At 32.8% G+C, this 20,460-nt stretch overlaps 1 protein-coding gene across 1 annotated transcript in view; it reads right to left on the reverse strand.

Annotated features, from left to right (window-relative positions):
* Nucleotides 1–18,965, reverse strand: part of LOC129231578 (uncharacterized) — a 51,204-nt gene extending 32,239 nt beyond the window's left edge. The window contains exons 1-3 of the mRNA XM_054865936.1: nucleotides 18,887–18,965; nucleotides 11,179–11,265; nucleotides 7,767–7,857 (exon numbers count right to left, since the gene is read on the reverse strand). Of these exons, the coding sequence (XP_054721911.1) occupies nucleotides 7,767–7,857; nucleotides 11,179–11,265; nucleotides 18,887–18,889 (181 nt within the window). The 5' untranslated portion in view covers nucleotides 18,890–18,965. The remainder of the gene's footprint in view (nucleotides 1–7,766; nucleotides 7,858–11,178; nucleotides 11,266–18,886) is intronic.
* Between the last annotated feature and the right edge of the window lie 1,495 nt (nucleotides 18,966–20,460).

Raw genomic sequence — 20,460 nt, forward strand, 5'->3', positions numbered from 1 at the left:
TTGGGGTATTAATTTCCCTTCTTTGCGAAAATTCACTTATTAGATATACCGTCACTCAGAAACTCTCCCCGGCTCAGCACCAAAAGGACTTCAGGATTAAGATTTTTTCAAATTTCTTCTCCCTTATAATTGAAAATGAAACCTAACAAATGAGAAACTTCTTTAATAAAAATTGCCTAAGAAACTAGTATAAGCTTCAAGCTCCAAGTTAAAAATGCTCCTCCTTTGCTGAACTGGCATGACTAACTAGTGAACTGAGACACTTGAGGGGCTTTTCGACAACCTACCAATTTGAATGAGACTTTTCATTCAGTCTTTAAAAAATAATATAGAAATGCATTGAATGTTGTGAGTTATTTGAGACTAAAACTATCCAGTTTCAACCCAGATATCAACTCCCTCGTAGAGGAAAAACAACACCAAAAATCCCATGGAGTTTTAACTTTGATGACTTATTTTCGAGTTTCCTTACAACTATGCCAGCTCTAACTGAATGCAATAAAGTTATTTTCTTCCTTAAAAATTATTTTGGAATTTTTTCCAATACAGTATATTTATATCTGTGGTGCAACATAAGGGGAGGAGAGAATTGACATCTCCAAAACTCTTGCTTTTAACGCACTTTCAGTTCAGTCCTATTACGGCCTTAATGATGTTTATGAACAAGTGCCCCTCCCCCCTTCCTCCAGACAGTAAAATTTAGCTGTGCAAGCAATGTATAGTAGTTAGTGGGCCTCAATCATGTTTTCTATAAAACTGGTGGACCGCACAATCAAAAAGGTTGGGAACCACTGTACTAAATACAAGTTCCCAAAATAACATCAAACACATTTTCAACTCAAATCGTAACTCAAGCTATCAGATTGAAATGTGATGAAACTTCATCTTCAAAGGTTTCAGACACAAATCTTTGTATTTCCATCGGCAGAGTGCAGCACAGTCCAATTTAAGCAGTGGTCCAATATAAGCAGTCTTCCCCTATTTAATTGGCTAAAAACATTGAAGATGTTTTCCGTCCACATTCAAAATATAGTAGTGCATAATATTCATGTATTTAGAAGTAGATTCATTGACTACAAAACCATTTAAAAATAAATAGCATGCTATTCAATTTCCCGAACCTTCTCCAAAAGATTTTTCTGTATCTGCCCCTGTTTATGATGGACTTCTTTCAGCTTATAAGAAACAGCGTGTTAAATTAGAGTGGTTTTCAGCTTATAAGAAAAACAGCATGGTAAATTAGAGTGGTCCAAAATAGGCCCTTTTTATTATTTTTTACTTTATTGGTTTTACCCTCCCATTTTGTTCCATCTGTGTAAAAAATAATTATTGTGAAGTTTGAGCTCATAATTTTAACATTTAGTGAGAGGTAGCTTAATTGCCTCGAAGTTCTGCCATTTTTCCATTTTATGCTATGAATGTAGGTAGAAATAAAATGGATGCTAGGAAAAACATAAAATTGCATTTCATGTAACTAATGAAGTAAAAAAAATTTTAAGTACAGTAGACCCTCATTTTACGCAGGTTTATTTTAAGCAGATTTGATTATACGCGGTTAAAGATTTGACAGCTTTATTTTATTTTACGAAGACAAGTTTTTATTTTAAGCGGATGAGGCATTGCAAATACAGTCGTTCCTCGCTACTTCGTGCTTTGACTTTCGCGGCTTCATTACATCACGGTTTTTTTCTATTTTTTTTTAATCTTTTCAAATATAGTAGTTAGCCTTTTTTATGACCTCGTGTAAACTTTTTTCTACAAAAGAATAACGAAATATATGTCTTTTAAGGTAAGCTTTTAAGTAAGGTCTGAGTGGCTAGTTGTACTAGTTGAGGGAGTGGAGGTATAAAATCGCCGAAGAAAGTGTAGGGAATTGCTATTTCATTTTAACCGTTATGCTCTAACTGGAAAGTGTAAATCACTGTATTATTACTAGGGGATAAATACATCTGTAAATGGTGCTCAACAATGTACTAGCTTTTTAAGTTGTAAACGTAAATGTAGAGGAAGACGGGGCACCTACGGTCACTAACGGGCAATTGATTCTTCTTCGAACAAGTTGATGTTTTTCATAGATTAGTAGTAGTGTGTAAGAACTGCGTGTGTGTGTGTGTAGTTTATTTCCCAATAATTAACAATGTGGTATCTATTACGTCTAACAAATCTAGTTTCCTCATTTTGTGCAATATATTAAGTAATACAAAGGTAATGGTGGCTAAGGGTGCTGTTTCATGTCTAGGGGGCTCTAACTATGATAAAAACCTCTTTAAATTGCCGTAAGTAAGTTTTATGCGCTCTAATTAGAAAAATATATACAGAATCCTACTTTGCGAAAGTTCAGTTATCGCGGTAAAGTCTGGAACGAATTAACCGCGATAAACGAGGGTTGACTGTACACAAAATTTTACTATCTTTCAAAATCCAAACTTCTAGGATTGCAGATAAAACGTAAGAAACTGGAGTTTGAAGTAATAATAAGCAAGCTTGGGTAACAGAGGACATTTTTTTGTGATTGGTTCCAGAAGTCTTTCCAGAAGTAAAGTTATTAAACTCACACACTTCAGAGCTTATTGGAAGAAGAGCTCTATGAAGTGACAAAGGAGAACAAAACCAAGGAGGATACTGACATTGATGACTCACCATCAAAAGCTTTCTCAATGGAAATTTTGAGTCATTCCTTGACAATGACAAATGATCTCTCTGATTTGTTAGCGAAGGAAGATCCCGTCATGGAAATGCGAGGGATCATGGAAGTGTTAATGACCCACAAAGTACTACAGAGAAAAATAATTAATGACTACCAAAAGAATATCATAACCCGCTCATTTTTATTAAAACCAAGTTAATTCATGTTTTCTTTATGCACGTTGTACTGTGCATATGTATCGGAATAAGTGCGCATTAAACTTATAAATATATATTTATCTATCTCGAGAGTGAAGTATTTTTTTATCTATGGAATCTAACCCATAATTTTAATCCTAATACATATTAAGTCTTAATTACAGGGTTTTGAATTACGTGGCATTTCCGTCGAACGTAACCCCCGCGTAAAACGAGGGTCTGATTGTACCATGTTTTTAAAGTAAACTAAAAAGTATAACATAGTTTTTCTACGCTTCCATGTAGATTTAAAGCCGCATACAGTTTCAGAATTTCTTACTGATTGTGTGGAAAATTTGTGAAAACAATCAATACACTTATAATTAAAAATTTTATTGCTCAGCAAATAGTATCAAATGAGGTGTAAGTTTTACCATTGATAACCTTTCTTAACATTGAAAATTATATATTATTGGGAAATTGAGATTCTCCAATTTTTCTTTTTCGGCTTTTATTTATGACAACTAATGCGTGCATTTGGTTTTGCAGAGTCTCCTCAAAATAATTTAGGTTTAAAAATAATGACAAAGTTCAACACAACAAAAAGGGAATTTTTGATGAACTATGCGGAATATTCGGATTAAAAAAAAAACAAATCATAGAGAATGATCTAAGTGGATCCAGACAATGGAGTTATGAGGGGCAAATGAGTCATGCATTATAGGGGAGGAGGGGGGTGACTAATGAAATTAAAATTTTCAAAAAGTTTTAGAACTGAAGCATGACGTGCTTTTTTTTTCGAATAATATATATGATTCAAAGAGTTTGAAGGAAAGTTATAAGTATTTCAAGTATGAAGAATAAAAAAAAAATTTAAATAAGAGGAAGAATTCTCTTGCTAATATTCTAGATCCTGGTCTGGATCCATTTTCCAAATTAAACAGTTTAACTTTTGATTCGTTTGAAGACTCGTGAAGTATTTTCAGTAAACATTTAGAGGTTTTCAATTGTACTTTTTTCCTCATAAAAGAAAGGTTTCATCATCAAGATGGCACCTCTTTTTACCAGTTTTCGTACTGAGCATAATGAAATACGAAAATTGTATTTGTAAATCAAATTTGAAGGTAGTTATGGATTTGTTTGTTGTTTGAGCTGTTTAACATTCTGGAATAAATAGGAGAGTTTGCAGGCACTTCCCTGAAAAGTTTTGTCAGGAATGTATTTTTAGACTATTTGGTGGCTTAATAGGAGGATTTTTTCAGTGTAAATGTGAATATGTGTTTCACATCTTATTACATCAGAATATATGTTGTTTTGCTTTTCTTTCAGTAAATTAAACAATTTTCAAGCTTTTTTTTCTGGTTTTGCTCATGCCCCTTTTTAGAAATATCAAGTTCTCGAAGCAGGGAGACGCACCCCACATTTTATTGATTGTTTTCGCTAAACATTATTTACAGGCGTTTTGTTGAAGTTTATGGCAGTGGTGCCGAAACTTTTTCTACCTGAGGACGCACATCATATTGAAATGATCCTCGCAGTTCAGAATATAACTAAAATTGGAAAATTTTCAACATTTTTTTCTAAATATTATGTGAAAACGAGGAAAAAAAGAATGCCTGCAGATAATTGATTAGCAGATTGATAATGCTACATTTCGAAGGAAAACGAAATGTTTATGATCCTACTGCATATCCTACTTGTGCATAATAAGTAGCATGTGAAAGCATTTTAATTAATCAAATTTAGAAAACAAATAATGAATATAATATTTAACAAAATTTCGAGTTGCAGTACATAAGGAAAGGAAAGTTAGGCACAAAACACCGATTGTGTAGAAGATTTCGTTCGAAACTACTATGAGCCAAAAAGGACTCAATGCAAAAATTGCATTTGGTCATCCAATACTACACACTGACCTTCTTCCCCTGCCGATGAATTTTGAGCGTTGACAGATGTTCAGAGGGGAAGATGTCCCCCAAAACCTGTCAGCCGGTTTAAGTAGAGGGGGAAGAAAAACGATACAGCTTTCTCTCTCTCTTCCGAAAGCTAGAACATTTCTGTCTGATGAGACCTCTTAAATTTATCAAAACAAATGCTTTGAATGAAAACAATCTATCTACTTCACTCAATCTTGATTCATTTTAATCAATTTTTTACTATTAAAACTATCACTTGGTAAATCTTGATGCTACTAGAGCTGATTTTTTAAAAAACTGATTTGAGCAAACCGACAGCACTTCAGAACAGAACAAAAGGATTAAAACAGGAAGTATTGTGCTTCTACCTATGACTGAAGCAAGTAAAATAAATTTTGTATGGCCACACTTGCCAACCTTCGGAGAGAAAAAAAAAACAGGAGATTCCACTAGAGGTATATAGGTGATTCAACGGCGACAAATCTTCACAACATAATTATTAATTGTGATTTTAAATAACATGAATACTAAATTTAAAGTGAAATGGGGATTTTTCACAGATGTAAGCTAATTGGTAGCAGAAAGAAAAACATACTGCAAAGGAAAAACCTAATAATATGTAGTGAACTTGCTTAAAAAGTTCTATACATTCCCCAGTCTCTTCCAGAAAAGTAGCTACCAAAATTTAATTCCTAAAATCCGAAAAAAAAAATCAATATATAATGAAAATAATATATATAATAAGTAGGTATAGGGTAGCACATGCTAAAATAACTTCATACTTTCAAAATAGTTGAAATATTTTCAAGATGCAAAAAGATTGAAATCTGCTGCAATTTTCGGCAGAGCACGTGCTTCGTTGAACATGCAATGTGGAAAGCTTCCGAAAAACTAATTTTTACTAACGGAGTTATTAATTGGAAAAATTCTTATCCCCATCACATTGGTAGACTAGAAAGGGGCGCCATCTATTGAGAAGAAAGTGAAACTTTTTGATGATTGACTGAAAAAACGGGAGAAAATCGTAAAAAACGGGAAATCTGGAGATGGAAGCAAAAAACGGGAGTCTCCCGTTAAAAACAGTAGAGTTGGCAAGTATGTATGGCCCAAATTAAGTCCATCAGTGAAAGATATTTTTGATGAGAAAATATTTATAAAATAAAAAATAATGAATATTGATTTCATTTGCCTGTCACCCAATGTAATGGCATACGGTACAAAACAAGTAAAAGGCTAGAGTTTACTCAATTTTAATGATACAGAAAAAATAATACTTTTTTTTGTGATCAGCAAAACATTTCTAATGAGAAAAGGGGCATTCAACTTGAAATTTAAGAAACTTCGATAATGCTCTCCCCATAATATAAGTTTGCAAAAAAAAGTAATAAAGTGTGTACTTTTTTTATCAAATGATATTTAATAACAATTTATTTATTTATTTATTTTTTTTTTTTTTTTTTTTTTTTTTTTTTTTGTTGAATCAAAAATTAATAATTTCAAGAATAAGTTGCAAAATGTATGGTGTAATCATATGTATAGTTAGGTGGGACAAAATAATTGAAAAAAAAATGTGTCATCAAAAGCTGGAGTGAGGGTATGATAACCAAACTGATTAATTAAATGGTTCTGATTTTAAAACAAAAGTAAGCTTCTTCTTTTTCTTTCGAGAAAGTTCAGGGGAGGTTGTAGTGGGGTCATATACACATTTGTTTTTTCCATAATTACTGTTACATTTCTGTCCTTTAAAAGATAAATAGAAATAATAATAATGACGAAAAACAAAAGGTAACTAACTGCAAGGCAGGTGATTTGAAAAGAGTTGGGGAGGAGGGAGCCTAGAATGAATAAATATTGACTTGATATGGATATTGATTGAAAGTTAACTTTATTTAGTGCAAATATATGGTTGGAGAATGGGGGGGGGGGTATTTTCTAACTCATGTTTTTTGCATTGCAATTTAAAAGTTCTAAAATTTAATTATTCATAATTGTCTCAAATTATGAATATTGGCTGTAAGAGTTATTCTTTCAGTATTGTGCACTTTTTTAACTATTTGTCTTGCTTTGACTTTGTACACTTGCATACTACATGTTACGGTAATGTTTGCAGAAAATTACATTTATTTTTTGTTAATAAATATATTCATCATTGTGTTTTGTTGAAGGTGTACTTAAAATACAATTATTTTACATAATATCTTTTCAGCTGATCAATCGGCAAAATTTGGCCGATTAATCGGCGCATCCCTAGTATGTATCAGATGATATATATTTGTTAACATTTAATGAATATTAGCTCATCATCTAGATGATGTGGCAAACTTTTTGAAGAAGATTTGAAATGAAGTAAAATATGGTAGACATTACAAACAAATTCAAAGAAAAGTAGAAATTAATCTGTTCAATAGCTCTTCTATTTCAGTACTTTTTCAGACTTTCTCCACATGCTTCCAAAAGTCTTCAAAAGCAACAAATGCCAACTTAATAAAGTTTTTTTTTTTTTTAGTTTTAGAGTTTGCTCCTAATTTTGCTATAAAACAATTTTCACTGCGCATTTTTTTCAAATGCAAGTAAGTCATAAGACCAAAATCAACATTTCACCCCCAATTACAAGAGAACATAAAAGCAATAAAACTTTTATGTTCTCTTGTAATTTTAACATTTTTTTATTTATTCTCCTTTTTATCAGGGAATTAAATAAATCAATGAAACTTCAATTTATTATGTAGTAATCTAGAATACTAGATGTGCTTCAAATTAAATATTGTTCATGTTACAGCAATACATAAACTCTTCATGAAATGGGAGAAGGGGATCTTAAAAAATTTTCTGTTTCAAAACCTTACACATACAGTTTCTAAACAGAGGCATAGCTAGCAGCAAAAATGTACAAAAACACATCACCATCAATTATAACTTAAACATAATACTTTCATTGGACATCTTTCATCACACTCTAATTCTAATTGACTAACTTTCAGTGAAATGATTAGAAAAATGAATGAAAAAATACATTAAATAACTGACCAGGTAATCTTTCAACAGAAATTTCTTCATTTTCAATTGGACTTGGGCAGTCCTGGAGTTTCAGGTAATTCATAAGTCGCTGTAATTTTTGCTAAAGAAGAAAAAAAAGATTAAGCAAACTTTTTTTTCCAAGATAAAAAATTGTTCAAATAAAAAAAATTGAACCGAATTTCTAAATGGACAACATTTTAAATCAAATAAATATGCACAAAAATAGACAGCTAAACAAGGAAAATATCATGAGCATGAAAATAATATTTAACAAAACAAATGAGAGAAAATGCTGAAAGCATTTTCAGTTAGAGCATTTCTCCTGCAGAAGATGTAACTGATGCGCTTAAAATGTGCTAAGCTACTTTAACACTTGTTCCTCACAAATTTATCCACCATAATAATAAACCCGTGCTCCGTAACTTTCTCTACGATCTAATGATGAACGATCCTATAAAGTCTTTAATGGAACACAGTCTAACTTCAAATGCTTCTGTCCTTCATAAACAAAAGGTAAACCACCAAGTAGGTTGGATTGTTTCAGATTTTCTTCTCGCATCATAATGTATGTACCAATTTTACACATTTTATTTCATATTTAGGTTTAAAAAAAACTATCATTGATTCATCTTCCTAATTTCTTTTCTTCCAAAATATCCAGTTTACCCAGGCCTAGGGTAAACACCCAAGAAATATTTAACTACCCATTGGGTATTTATCCAATCCACATCACTACATAGGAGTAGTATTTCTTTCTTAATTTGAAGTAAAAAATATGAAATTTTACTAAGCTTTCAGAAAAAACAAGTTTAACTTTTAAAATGTTCCGCTCCACCAAGTGTACTCGACCCAGCACTACATTTATTTAAGAGGAGACATAATGCTTATTACCACTAAGAATTGCTAAACTTAATATTAATTAATAAATCTTAGCTATGATTTATATTAAGTTGAATACCCTTATGTTTGCTTCTTTTCTACAATCGTGCATATGATTATAGTACAGTGCTCGCCGCTTATTAAAATCACATGCGTTCTGAGGACTTTTGATTTTATAAAACGGCATACCTACACTCACTTTAAAAATGAAAGGTTTTGAAGCTTAAGTATTCTGAAAAGGAAATGAATTACTTCTTTTATTTTTGTTTGAAGTGTTTCAAAATACAATTCACATTTTAAATAAACATGAGGTATAGTGCAGCTCTGGTTAGTTGAGCCTTGACTATGCTTACCTGTTTTAGGGGTGTTCAGTGTAAAATACACTGGTGTGCAAAAATTAAGGACGAGACGGTTTTTTCAATATAACTTTGTACAAAAACTTTCCAAATCAACACATTCAATACTGTAAGATCCCTAATACGTAAATACATGTGTAATGTAAGCAACACTTACTAAAAGAGAAATCAGAGGGATAAAAAGAAGCTTTATTGAAAAAGCAGCATGGAGCGCAATGCGACAGAAGGCCGAAACATCCCTGTGATGGGTGTCCAGCAAGAAACATGCGGTCTTTAGTAGGGGATATGATCTCCCCCGACTATTAGGCAGGTTTCACCGCGTCTGCCCATGCTGAGAATGAGGATGTCAATGAGTTGTTGAGGCATTGCTGCCCATTCGTCTTGCAGCGCCAATCGAAGCTCCCGAATCGTTACTGGTGGTAAGGTACGAGCTGCCAAGCATCTGCCTAGAAAATCCCATACATGCTCGATGGGATTGAGATCCGGAGATCGTGCCGGCCAATCCATAAGTTCAATATCCTCACTCTCTAGGAGCTGTTCGGCAGCTACTGTGCGATGACATGGTGCATTGTCGTCCATGAAAAGGAACTGCGAACCCATAGCGCCTCTAAAAAGACGCACATATGGAAGAAGAATCTCGTTACAATAACGGGTCCCGTTGACTCAACCTGCGTCGAAGATGTGAAAGTCTGTATGACTACCAAGCATGATGCCTCCCCAAACGAGAATACCGGGACCTCCATACCTGTCCCTTTCAATGATGTTCGAGGGATGATTGCGGCTTCCCCGCTCTCTCCAGATGAGTATGCGATGAGAATTGCTACTCAGACTGAATCTGCTCTCATTTGTAAAGAGTACTCGTCCCATTCATTTTCTCTCCAATTCCGGTGTTCCCGGCACCACAGAGAACGCCTTCTCCGATGGGCAGGCGTTAGAGGTACACACCGTATAGGGCGTCGTGCAAACAGACCACCACCGTGCAGTCTTCTGGCCACGGTAAAATGCGATATCGGTCATCCAGTCGCCTGTGTCTAGCGATTTCTCCCGCTGTCTGCCACCTGTTTCTTCTGGCCTGTAAGACAATATACCGGTCATCTGCGGATGTGCTTCCTCGTGGACGACCACTACTGAACCCCCGGATAGCTGTTCCTGTAGTTTGAAATTGTCTCCAAAGTCGTGAAACGATGCTGTGAGCACAATTCCGAACTCTGCAGCCACACTTGTCACACTGCGGCCTTCCTCCAATTTCCCAATGATTCGACCTCGGGTAAAAGCATCCAGATGTCATCTAACAGATTGATTATACGCCATTTCTCGCTGAGGCAGCAACTCGGTGTGATTTTAACTGCTATATGGCGTGCAATCTCTTTTCCAGAAATACTGATCTTACACCGACAACATGCTTTATACTATTCAGACACTCCCCCATTACGTCTGCCTGCATATCTGCGCATGTGCTACCGTGCATCACCTTACTTAATCTCCTGATTTGTCTCTCTGTCCGCTCTGCCTCTTCGTTCAGCTGATATGCTAATTTTCCGACTTCGTCCTTAATTTTTGCACACCAGTGTAGAAGTGTTATTGGCTTGGATTTTAGTTGGAATATTTTTGAAAAACTACTAAGAAAATTTCTCAACTTAACTTAGCACCAATTACCCCTCCCTATTTTCTGAAACAGAGGTAAACATTGTCAGAGTAGGAGCTCAAATTCTCAGAGCCTCACAATATATTTTTTTTTATTTGCACATGGGTCTGAATCAAAATTTTTTTTAACAGAATTGGAGAGTAAAGATTCAATATCGTTTGAAATTTTACTAACTGTTTTGTAACTTTACGCATTATATTTTCCTCTTTGCTCTAAAGTACATCGGATAGCATCAAGCGCTTTTTTGACATCTTTATTGAAGAGGGCAAATTTGGCACTGTGATTTCTTCATCTACTGAGACCGATTCCTTCACTTCTTGGTGCTTCTTTATCAGTATTTTACGCATGATGTCCAAAAGGTTGATTTTATAAAACGGCGATACTGATTTTATTAAAGAATGGTTTAATATGTTTTGATGTCGGAATGATTCAGTTCTTCCAGACTTGTTTTCAAAAAATGGCTGAATTTATAATCCAGTGATTTTATTAGTGGCGGGTACTGTACATGAAATGAAATTTTAGTTTACTCCATATATCTTACTTTGTTATATGTGATCAACATAAGCACACTTTCTACTCGGATTGCATCATGTCCTCGACTTTCAGCTACTTCAGATGCTTCATAAATCTGGAACCAAAACATATTAACACAAAAGTTAACACCAAAATCTAAAATAAATAAATAAGTTAAGATTATCTAATGTCATAACATGTGAAAGTGTGTAAACAGATACTAATTATTTTCTCAAGCTTCTCAAAATAATGTTAATTTTTCTTATTTCCTTCTAAAAAGTGAGTTCATTGAGAAATGGTGAAAGCGTTAACACAAGAAAACTCTGGATTAACAAACTTGGATAACGTTATACCAGGTAAAAAATTTTATTGTTTTGTGTGAATTTGTAATATGGTTTTTTTTTTAAATCTTAAATTAATTTAACTAACCATATTTTATAGCAGCATTTAGTTGGAATAGATAGTATGCAAAATATTTTCTTGAATATATTATTGTAGAATGAAATTAAAAATGTTTAACGGAGAAATAATTTACTTTATTGCTTTTATTCTCAGCTGAACGGTTTCACCAAATTTGTTCAGGGTTATAGTTTTAGTATTGTGTGAGCAAAGTACCCTTGGCAAGATTCCGCATGTTAGTTAAACCATTTTTAATTTTTATCATGAGTGGAATAAAATGGTAGAAAGATTGCAGAATTCGATAAGTAAAAAGAAATAATGGTAGATCAACTGAAATGGAAACTACCACCATACTATCCGTGAGAATTTTGTTGATGATTTGCATAGCATGACATAATTAAATCATAACTCAGAAATTTGAAACATTCGAAACAGAAAATTTTTAAATTAACCGATTCAGCAATTTGACAAAAATATCTCAGCTAGGTCATTCCATACAGATTCAACGGATGAGTGCGCTCAACCATTTTTAATTTTCTTGAAACTCATATCCCAAAAAGATGCATATGAATGATGTTTAAAACCAATTTTATTTTTTCTCTAACCTTAACCCTTGATTTTTTAGAGATCATCAAAAGTAATTTTCGTAGTCAAAAGTGGGACTTTTAGACCTTTGCATTTTGGCCTAAATCTAATTGAATAACAATCATGGCAGAACAGTTTACATTTTGATGTTAAAGTACACTAGATAATACTGCCGTGTGCAGGTAAACGGCAGTATCTACAAAAATGAGTTTTTGAGATATTTGAAGAAACGCGTTTTTGATTTCCCACAAACATCAATAAAATATTGAAATTTGATTTTAGGCTATTCTATATGTTTATATCGAAGTATTTTTTGGGCAGTCTGTTTCATTTTGATCTTGCAATCAAAATTTTAATTAAAGCAGATACTGTCGTTTACCTGCTCTTCGCAGCAGTAATTTTCATGCACTTTTACTGGTAATCAGCAGTAACTGCACAATGTACTATTGAATGACCAATAATTACAAATTCAACATAATACGGTGTAGATATGTCATTATGAAGTATATTTATTGCAATGTGAATAATATATTTTATTTTAAAAAATAAATACTGTGTATACACTTGACATAAATTTAATATAAATAAATAAAATGTAATTGTAAAAATAAAATAAAATTTATTTTTTTACACAAATGTTTTTATGCCAATATAAAAATTAATTAATAAATATACATGTATATATATATATATATGTTGGTTATAAATTTACATAATTTAAATAAGGTATCGACCTACATCCACTTGATATCAATTTAATCCAAAACACATTTACGTATCCCCTCAGATACCAGACATACTTGCTGATCTAAACAGTCCTTGCTACAACGAACTCATGTTTGTGTTTTACCTTTTTAAACACTGAATAGAAAAAAAACTTCATTAGCCTTTTTTTTTTTTTTGCGCATCTACTAAATCTTCTGTCACGTTTCTTCTTAATTGGAATTCCTCAAAGTCGCGGACGAAGGGGGGGGGGGGGTGCAGACATAGAAGTCTTCAGATGAAAATTATTTTTTAGGAAATCAAATTCCTTGAACTGATTATCTTCATGATCCACTTTGTAAAAGAGATTCCAGGAACCTTTGCAAAACTCAACTTTGACGATGTCCTCTATGTACGGTCTCGACATGGATTTCAGTTTCCACTGAGATTGTCCAGCAGGAAAACCTCGGAAGTCATCTGTAGTCATGCTGATGACAGTCAATTTGTTGTTGTTGGAGGAAGCCACAACATGTTCAAAATCGTGAAAATCAAATACATTTACTCAAAATTCAAACACTGACAAAGAATAGTCAACAAGGCATATGTTTTGATTGCTTATGGCATTGTCGAAAACTCTTTAATATTCCTGCGTTGTCACTTGGCAATTGGAAGATTCTCTAGGCATTTTTAAAACTACGACAAACCGCTTAATGTCTCGCACTTTGTAATAAAGCAAAAAATATCCATGAAAATTTAGGCGACAGAAATGCTTCGTGTGTTAACAATGGCTCTCATCGAACTACTAAAAGTGCAGCAGCTTAGTATATATAAAAAATTATGAAAAATATCGTCTGCGACAGAACAAAACAAATGGAACAGAATCGTTCTGTTGCTATACGTTTATTTATCGTCTGCCAAGCATTACTTGTGATTACTCGTATGTTACCTTCTATAACTGTACATTAGCAAAAAATAATTTTGTTTTATTGTTTTTAGAACACAGATATGAAGAATCAAAGATCTTTTTTAAAAAATGTTTGAGGGCTGTGAAATTACAAAACGTTTTCTTCGACTTTATTTGAAATGAAGTATGATTATTTTCCCCAAGTACCTCCCCCTTTTAAGTATCTCTTTCGCTCAAGGACAAGAAACGGCAATTCCCAAATTTTGCCGAAAGATAAAATACGACTTGGCACGCATACCTACATCTAATGAGAAGCAACTAGGAATCATTTTTAAAAAATGCAATATTTTCTCTAAATTTGCCAAATCAAGGAAATTTTTGAGAGGTCACACAATGACCTCCCATCGGGACGTTACTGCTTGCGCTTAGTTGAGCGAAAAAAAAATCGCAAAAACCGTTTATGCATCTTGGTTCAAGTTTTGACGGCGATTCATTTATGTTCCATTCTCCGGACAATGGTTATGGGCAGGTATAGAGCAGTAAGTACATACTGCTGATTACCTGCATTAATATCAGTTATTGCTAATCACCACTGATAAAAAAAATGCTTTTATTTAGCGCGAACCAAATAAACATGTTTGCACCATAAAACTGAAGAAACATAGATTTGAAAAATTCCAAAAAAAGAAAATAGAAAAATTTGCAGTTACTGCCATTTGCCTGCCCACGGAAGAAAGTTTCCGTTCCTCCGTGAGTGGGTAAAGAGCAGTAAGTGCATTCTGCTAATTACCTGCAAAATGTAGTGACAAAAGCTGTTAGTGCCGTTTTACCAGAAAACGGGAGAAAGTTTTTGTTCTTCCGTGGGCAGGTAAAGAGCAGTAAGTACATACTGCCGACTTTCCACAAAATGTTGCTGAAAAAGCAGTTACTGCTAATTACCACTGTTAAAAAAATGCTTTTTTTTTTTCTGTGGCAGCCAAATAAAAATGTTTGTACCATAAAACTATAGTAATAAAGATTTCAAAAATGCAAAAAAATGAAAATCGAAAAACCTGCAGTTACTGCCTTTTACCTGCACACGGCAGAATAGTCTCACACACTGAGTTACGTAGCTGTAACTTAATAATTAAAATAATGGCAGCAGGCCAAAGTTGAAGGTCAAATGTAAAATTTTTAATCATTTCAAAGTATCATAACTCGCTTAGGGGATAAAAACACAAAGTGAAATATGGCAAAAACTAATCACTGGAGTCACATTAATGAGAAAATATAGCTGTAATTGTGTGTTTGTTTACCCTTTATAAACTTTTTCAAAACTACACTCAAACAAGAAATAAAAAATGCACTTTTTAAAATTTAAATCTTGTATATATAATGTTTTTGCATATGTTTAAGGCAATTTAGATATGTTAATGTACAGAGCATATGTTTGTGTGTATTGAAAATTTGTGTGTGTACATAGTCTATAAATTAACTACTTAAGCTGTCAATCAAGTATGAATTACTCATTTATATCCAAATATTTCTAAGTTATCAAATTAAAATAGTTTTTTTTATACTTAAAATATTTTTTTTCAGTATAATATATTATATAGGCTATTTAAGAAAAAGCAATGAAGTTTTCACACTTTTTATTTCTTAATTTCTTCTGCTTAAATTAACTAGCAAAATTGCTCAATTTCAAAGACCTGTATCTTTTTTACAAACCAAATACACAAAACAATATATATAACATGTATAGTACTTGAATGGAATATTCAATTGGCCAAGAAATTTTATTTTTAATTCCATCCCCTTTTGGTTTACAGGGGTCTAAAAATGTCATTTTTCTGATCTTTGAGGGGCTATAACCAATAAAGGGTAAGCATAAACACAGCAACAGTTACATATTCTTATTAGCATGGTTCCAGTGATTAGTTTTTGCCGTATTTGATTTTGTGTTTCCGTCCCCTACACGAGTTATCGCCCTTTGAAATGAGTAAAAATTTTACATTTGACCTTGAACTTGAACCTGTTGCCATTATTTTAATTATTAAGTTACAGCCACGTAACTCAGCATGTAAGACTAACATCTTATGCACTTTAACATCAAAGCGTAAAACTAACTGCCATAAATGTAATTCAAATAGATTTTGGCCAAAATGCAAAGGTCCAAAAGTCCCATTTTTGACTGCGAAAATCACTTTTGATGACCTCTAAAAAAATCTAGGGTTAAGGTTAGAGAAAAAATAAAAGTGGTTTTAAACATCATTCATATGCATCTTTTTGTGATATGAGTTTCAAAAAAATTAAAAATGGTCGAGCGCACTCATCCATTGAATCTGTATGGAATGACCCAGCTACAAATGCAAAACAATTAGCGCTAGCCAAGCAAAGCAAAGAAGTATCATCTTCTTTTGATAACAATTCGAAATGTCATATTAAATTTTCTAGCATAAATTGTTATTCTTGTCAGGCCACGATTATTATTTAGTTTTATCAAGAATTGATAAATATCGAATTCAACATTGTGGAACTGGCTGCTTAGAACTACGAACTATGTAATTTGCATTAATTTCTGGTGTTTAGTAACGCTTCTTGAATTCTCATTTCTTTCTATGTGGGCCAGAATATCAACAAGACTTTGAAAATTAATTTTAAAAGAATAAAGCTAAAAAATCATGCATACAAACAAAATTTACTAGGCTTATTAGCATTTTCTTTGTTACCACGTGCGTTTGTTTTACCTTTTTCGTCCGCCATTAGAAAGCGGCTACAGTGCCCTCTATAGTTTGTTGGAGTTGCGAAAGCTTGCGATCGATTAGGAATACGTTCCACTGAAAATCGTTTAAACGACGGGGGCTAGTTTCTATTTATTCAAATAATTGTTGGAATTTTTTGATCTTCAATCGCATCAGATTAAAATATAAGCCAAATATCCAGTCCTTCGATTGTTTTCCCTTCATAATCATCCTAACATGGCGACGCTGCGAATGGAACGTAATCGCCCATGTTTGGTTCATACTCTTAGTACAAATAATGCAAAAAGAATGTTTTTTTTTTTTTTTGGAAATATATTCTCGGTAAATGCCAAATTGTATATTACTGGAGGAGGTCTGTAGTTAATTATTTTTATGCCAAAAAAAAACAATAATCTTAATGATTGAAAAATTTCAAATCATATGTTTATATAATATTTTTTCTATTCCCTTCGTGCTAATTTTCTTACAAGTAATTCTCTTCATTAAACTAGTTACCTGAAAAGTGCATCTTGATTTTTACTGCCTTGGCGTTTGCAATGATTTACAAAAAGATTTTAAAGGAATTTGTTGTTGTTTTTATGGGAAATTCTTTCTTTTTTTCTTTTTTTTTTCCACTGTGGGACCATGGTACTGTGTACACTACTTTATTTTTGGTTTAATGATTTTTTTTTTAATGAAACTTTAAAATGGGTGGAATGAACCATTTGCTTCAAGAGCTCCCAACCTTCACCCAATGCCTCTTATATTTCCATGATTAATATAATTTATATTTCCTGTTAGCATTCTTTTAGCATCACTTTCATAACATTTGTAGCAAAAAATAAATAGATATCCCCCCCCCCATTCTCGTTTTAGAGCGCTGTTTTCGAAACCCGGTAAAACTGGTTGCCACCAAGTTTTTTGAGTCTAGCGGCCATTGGCCACTTGAAAATTTTCTAAATCTTGAGGTCTATTCAACAACATGTACGGTTCTGTTGAACGACCATTTGGTACCCTCAGACTGGTGAAAACATGGTTGAGAAATCTCATGGATCAAGAAAATCTTTCAATTTTTTGCTTCTTTAGTATTCAGAGGTAGAATAAAGACATGAATTTGAAAGAATTAGCGATTGATAAGTTTTCCAGGAGCAATGAAACTTGCAGTGTTAAACATCAAATTTCACCATCACTATTCTGCGAAGTATATGTCAACTGTAACATTATCTTTTAAATTCATTTCAAATGCTCCGATGGCATGTGGCAGCATATGAATCATGCGGAACATGATTCAAATGCTGCGATGAGTAAATTTTACATTCAAAATCTTTCATTTTTATTTTATTAACAGTCTCTGCCTCTATATATTAAAAAGTAATGTCAAAAGAATAGTGAAATCCTGTCTGTGACCGGCCAACGTCCAGGAGATCCCATAGCACCTAGTCTTGAAATTTTGTACAAAATTACTTCAAGCTGCCTGGGATTTTTCATCTTAAATTTTGAATTAATTTTTTAAACTAAAACTTCTTGTAAATTGCCTTTTTTAAGGATGAAAGATTTCCAACATCCCTTAACATTGTATGTCACAAGGAAGAGCTTTTTTTTTTATATATATATCAGATGATGCTTGCTCTAGGATTTGCATCTCAGAGCATTTCTTTTTTTTTTTTTTTTTTTTTTTTTTTTGATAAATTTCAAATTAGTTTTTGTTTTTTTTTAGGCTGAAATTTCACATAAATTTCCTATTAAAAGAGATGAAACATTTCCCACACCCCTTAACATGTCATTTGAAAGAGATTTTGCTTTCTGTATGAAATAAAGCTTGTTTTTCTCAATTAATTAAAACAACAGATGTAAAGGTTTCTATTTTAGCGAAAAGTCCTAGGCTCAACTCAAGCCTGGGGCTAAAGAGCAAAATATATTACTAGAGACCATGAATTTGAAAGCAACTTTTCAAATGTACAAAACTGCTGTTTTGCAATGCTCAAATGTCCTATAGCACCTACAGCTGTGCAAGTTAGTACAAGTTAGTATGGTGTTAGTTAATTTATCAAAAAGTTGTAGTGATGCTCATTTTCACCACGCTAAAAGTTGGCTTATACAAATAGATCCTGGACCTCAATTCTCACATAAGTCAAGACTCCACAATATTTGAATTTAAAAAAAATTTCAGTTTTCGTAAGCTGCTAGTAAAATCATGAGTGTTCATAAATTAGAAGTTAGTAAAATCAAGCAGCACAACTGCATTACTGGAGAAAAAACTGACATAATCGCACAAATTGAAGCAGATTTAAACAATCTGACTTAGGTATGGCATATTCTTCCTAATTTCCTCATACACATTACAATATCAGTTTGGAAATATGATGAGAAACTAAACTTACATGTGATACTATTTTGCAGGACCGAGAAAATAAAAGAATACTAACCATAACTTTTGCATGCTCTTCTACATAGTCTCTAAGGGAAACAACAGATTCTGAGTTCGGTTCTTTTATATCACCAAAATTATACCTGCAGAAAACAGAATCATACCATTATACACATACAGAAATTAATTTGTCTATTATGTAAATGCAGGGGTGCACAACCTTTTTGAAACAGCATGCCACAAAGCTGATTAAGTTGAGGTCCATTTAAAAAAGGGGGGGAAGGGGTCATCATATAATTTCATGCATGACGTACTAACCACTAAATTTCGGGATATGTTTAAAATTATAATACATAGCTAAATTCTGCACTCATGCAGAGTTAATGGCAAAATATTTAGTGATTGATCAATGAAAATTTTCACATAAAAATAGCATGCACTGATCATTATAATTTTTTTAAAACTAAATTAATAACATTTAACTAAAATTAATTAAAATTAAGATAGCTGAGAATGTACAATAATTAATTGACATCATACATAAAAAGGTTAAATTTTCATTCAAATTTGTAGTGCTTCAAAAATGTAGTCACAACAAGGTGCAAAATAAAAAAGGCTTCATTTGGATTCTATTTCAACTATTAAGTCTTAATTTATGCAGTTTTGAGCTATGTGGCATTTTCCTGGAACGTAACCCCCTTCCCCTCCCTAAAATAAATTGAGGGTCTAATGCATATAATTGCATATAAGTTGAGAAATTTATTACAAAAAATGCTGTTTAAAGTTAGGGGGTCGAATTATACGCAAGGCAGAATTTCAGAAAATTATCAGCGATTTTTTCTTAGAAAAAACACTTGAAAACATGAACATTTTCCCGACTTAGTCCAGCCCTTTTAAGCAGATGCTACAGAAGTAAATACTTAAACATTCTGCTATGGTTTTACATGGCCAGCTATTGGAAAGGTGCAGGGATCGCCGTATTCCCGAATTTTCCTGATAGTTGTGAATTATTGCTCATTTTTTTTAATAATATAATATGGCTACAGTATAAAATTTTATTGATATAAAATCAAAATAAAAGCAACGAGTAAAACAAATCGTAACATCGAAATTGAACCCTTTGCAAAAATCGTGACAGCAAAACTGAACCCTTTTGGTGCAAAAGAATAAAATTCGAAGATTTTTTAACAGAAAATTGTTCATTACATTTTTTTTCCTTCCTTTTATGATATTTAAATTCAAAATTAGCGCTAAAACGCTCCCGTTTTTTCCAAAAGCAGGTACTCGACTTATATGTAGGTTTTCAATTTTTTCCCCGACTTTTTCTCCTAAGAGTAGAAGGGACGACTAATACGTGAGATTGACTTATACACGAGTATATACTGTACTGTAATTGATTTTATGTTCTCCAAAATAACCAAAAAATTCAATTAGAAAAACCTAACTTAATCACAGTTTGATTTAGTAAAGTCACTCACAAAAAGGCAGCTGATATACAATGTGCATTGCTTTAAGATATTTTGAACTTAGGGGTCATTAATAAATGATGGCATGTTTTGAGGGGGTCATGAAGTTGTGAACAAGAGAGTTACAAGAAGTGTGATATAACATATTGTTTTCATAAAAATATGC

Source organism: Uloborus diversus, chromosome 10 (assembly GCF_026930045.1).
Source record: "Uloborus diversus isolate 005 chromosome 10, Udiv.v.3.1, whole genome shotgun sequence".
In the NCBI taxonomy this organism is placed as follows: domain Eukaryota; kingdom Metazoa; phylum Arthropoda; class Arachnida; order Araneae; family Uloboridae; genus Uloborus; species Uloborus diversus.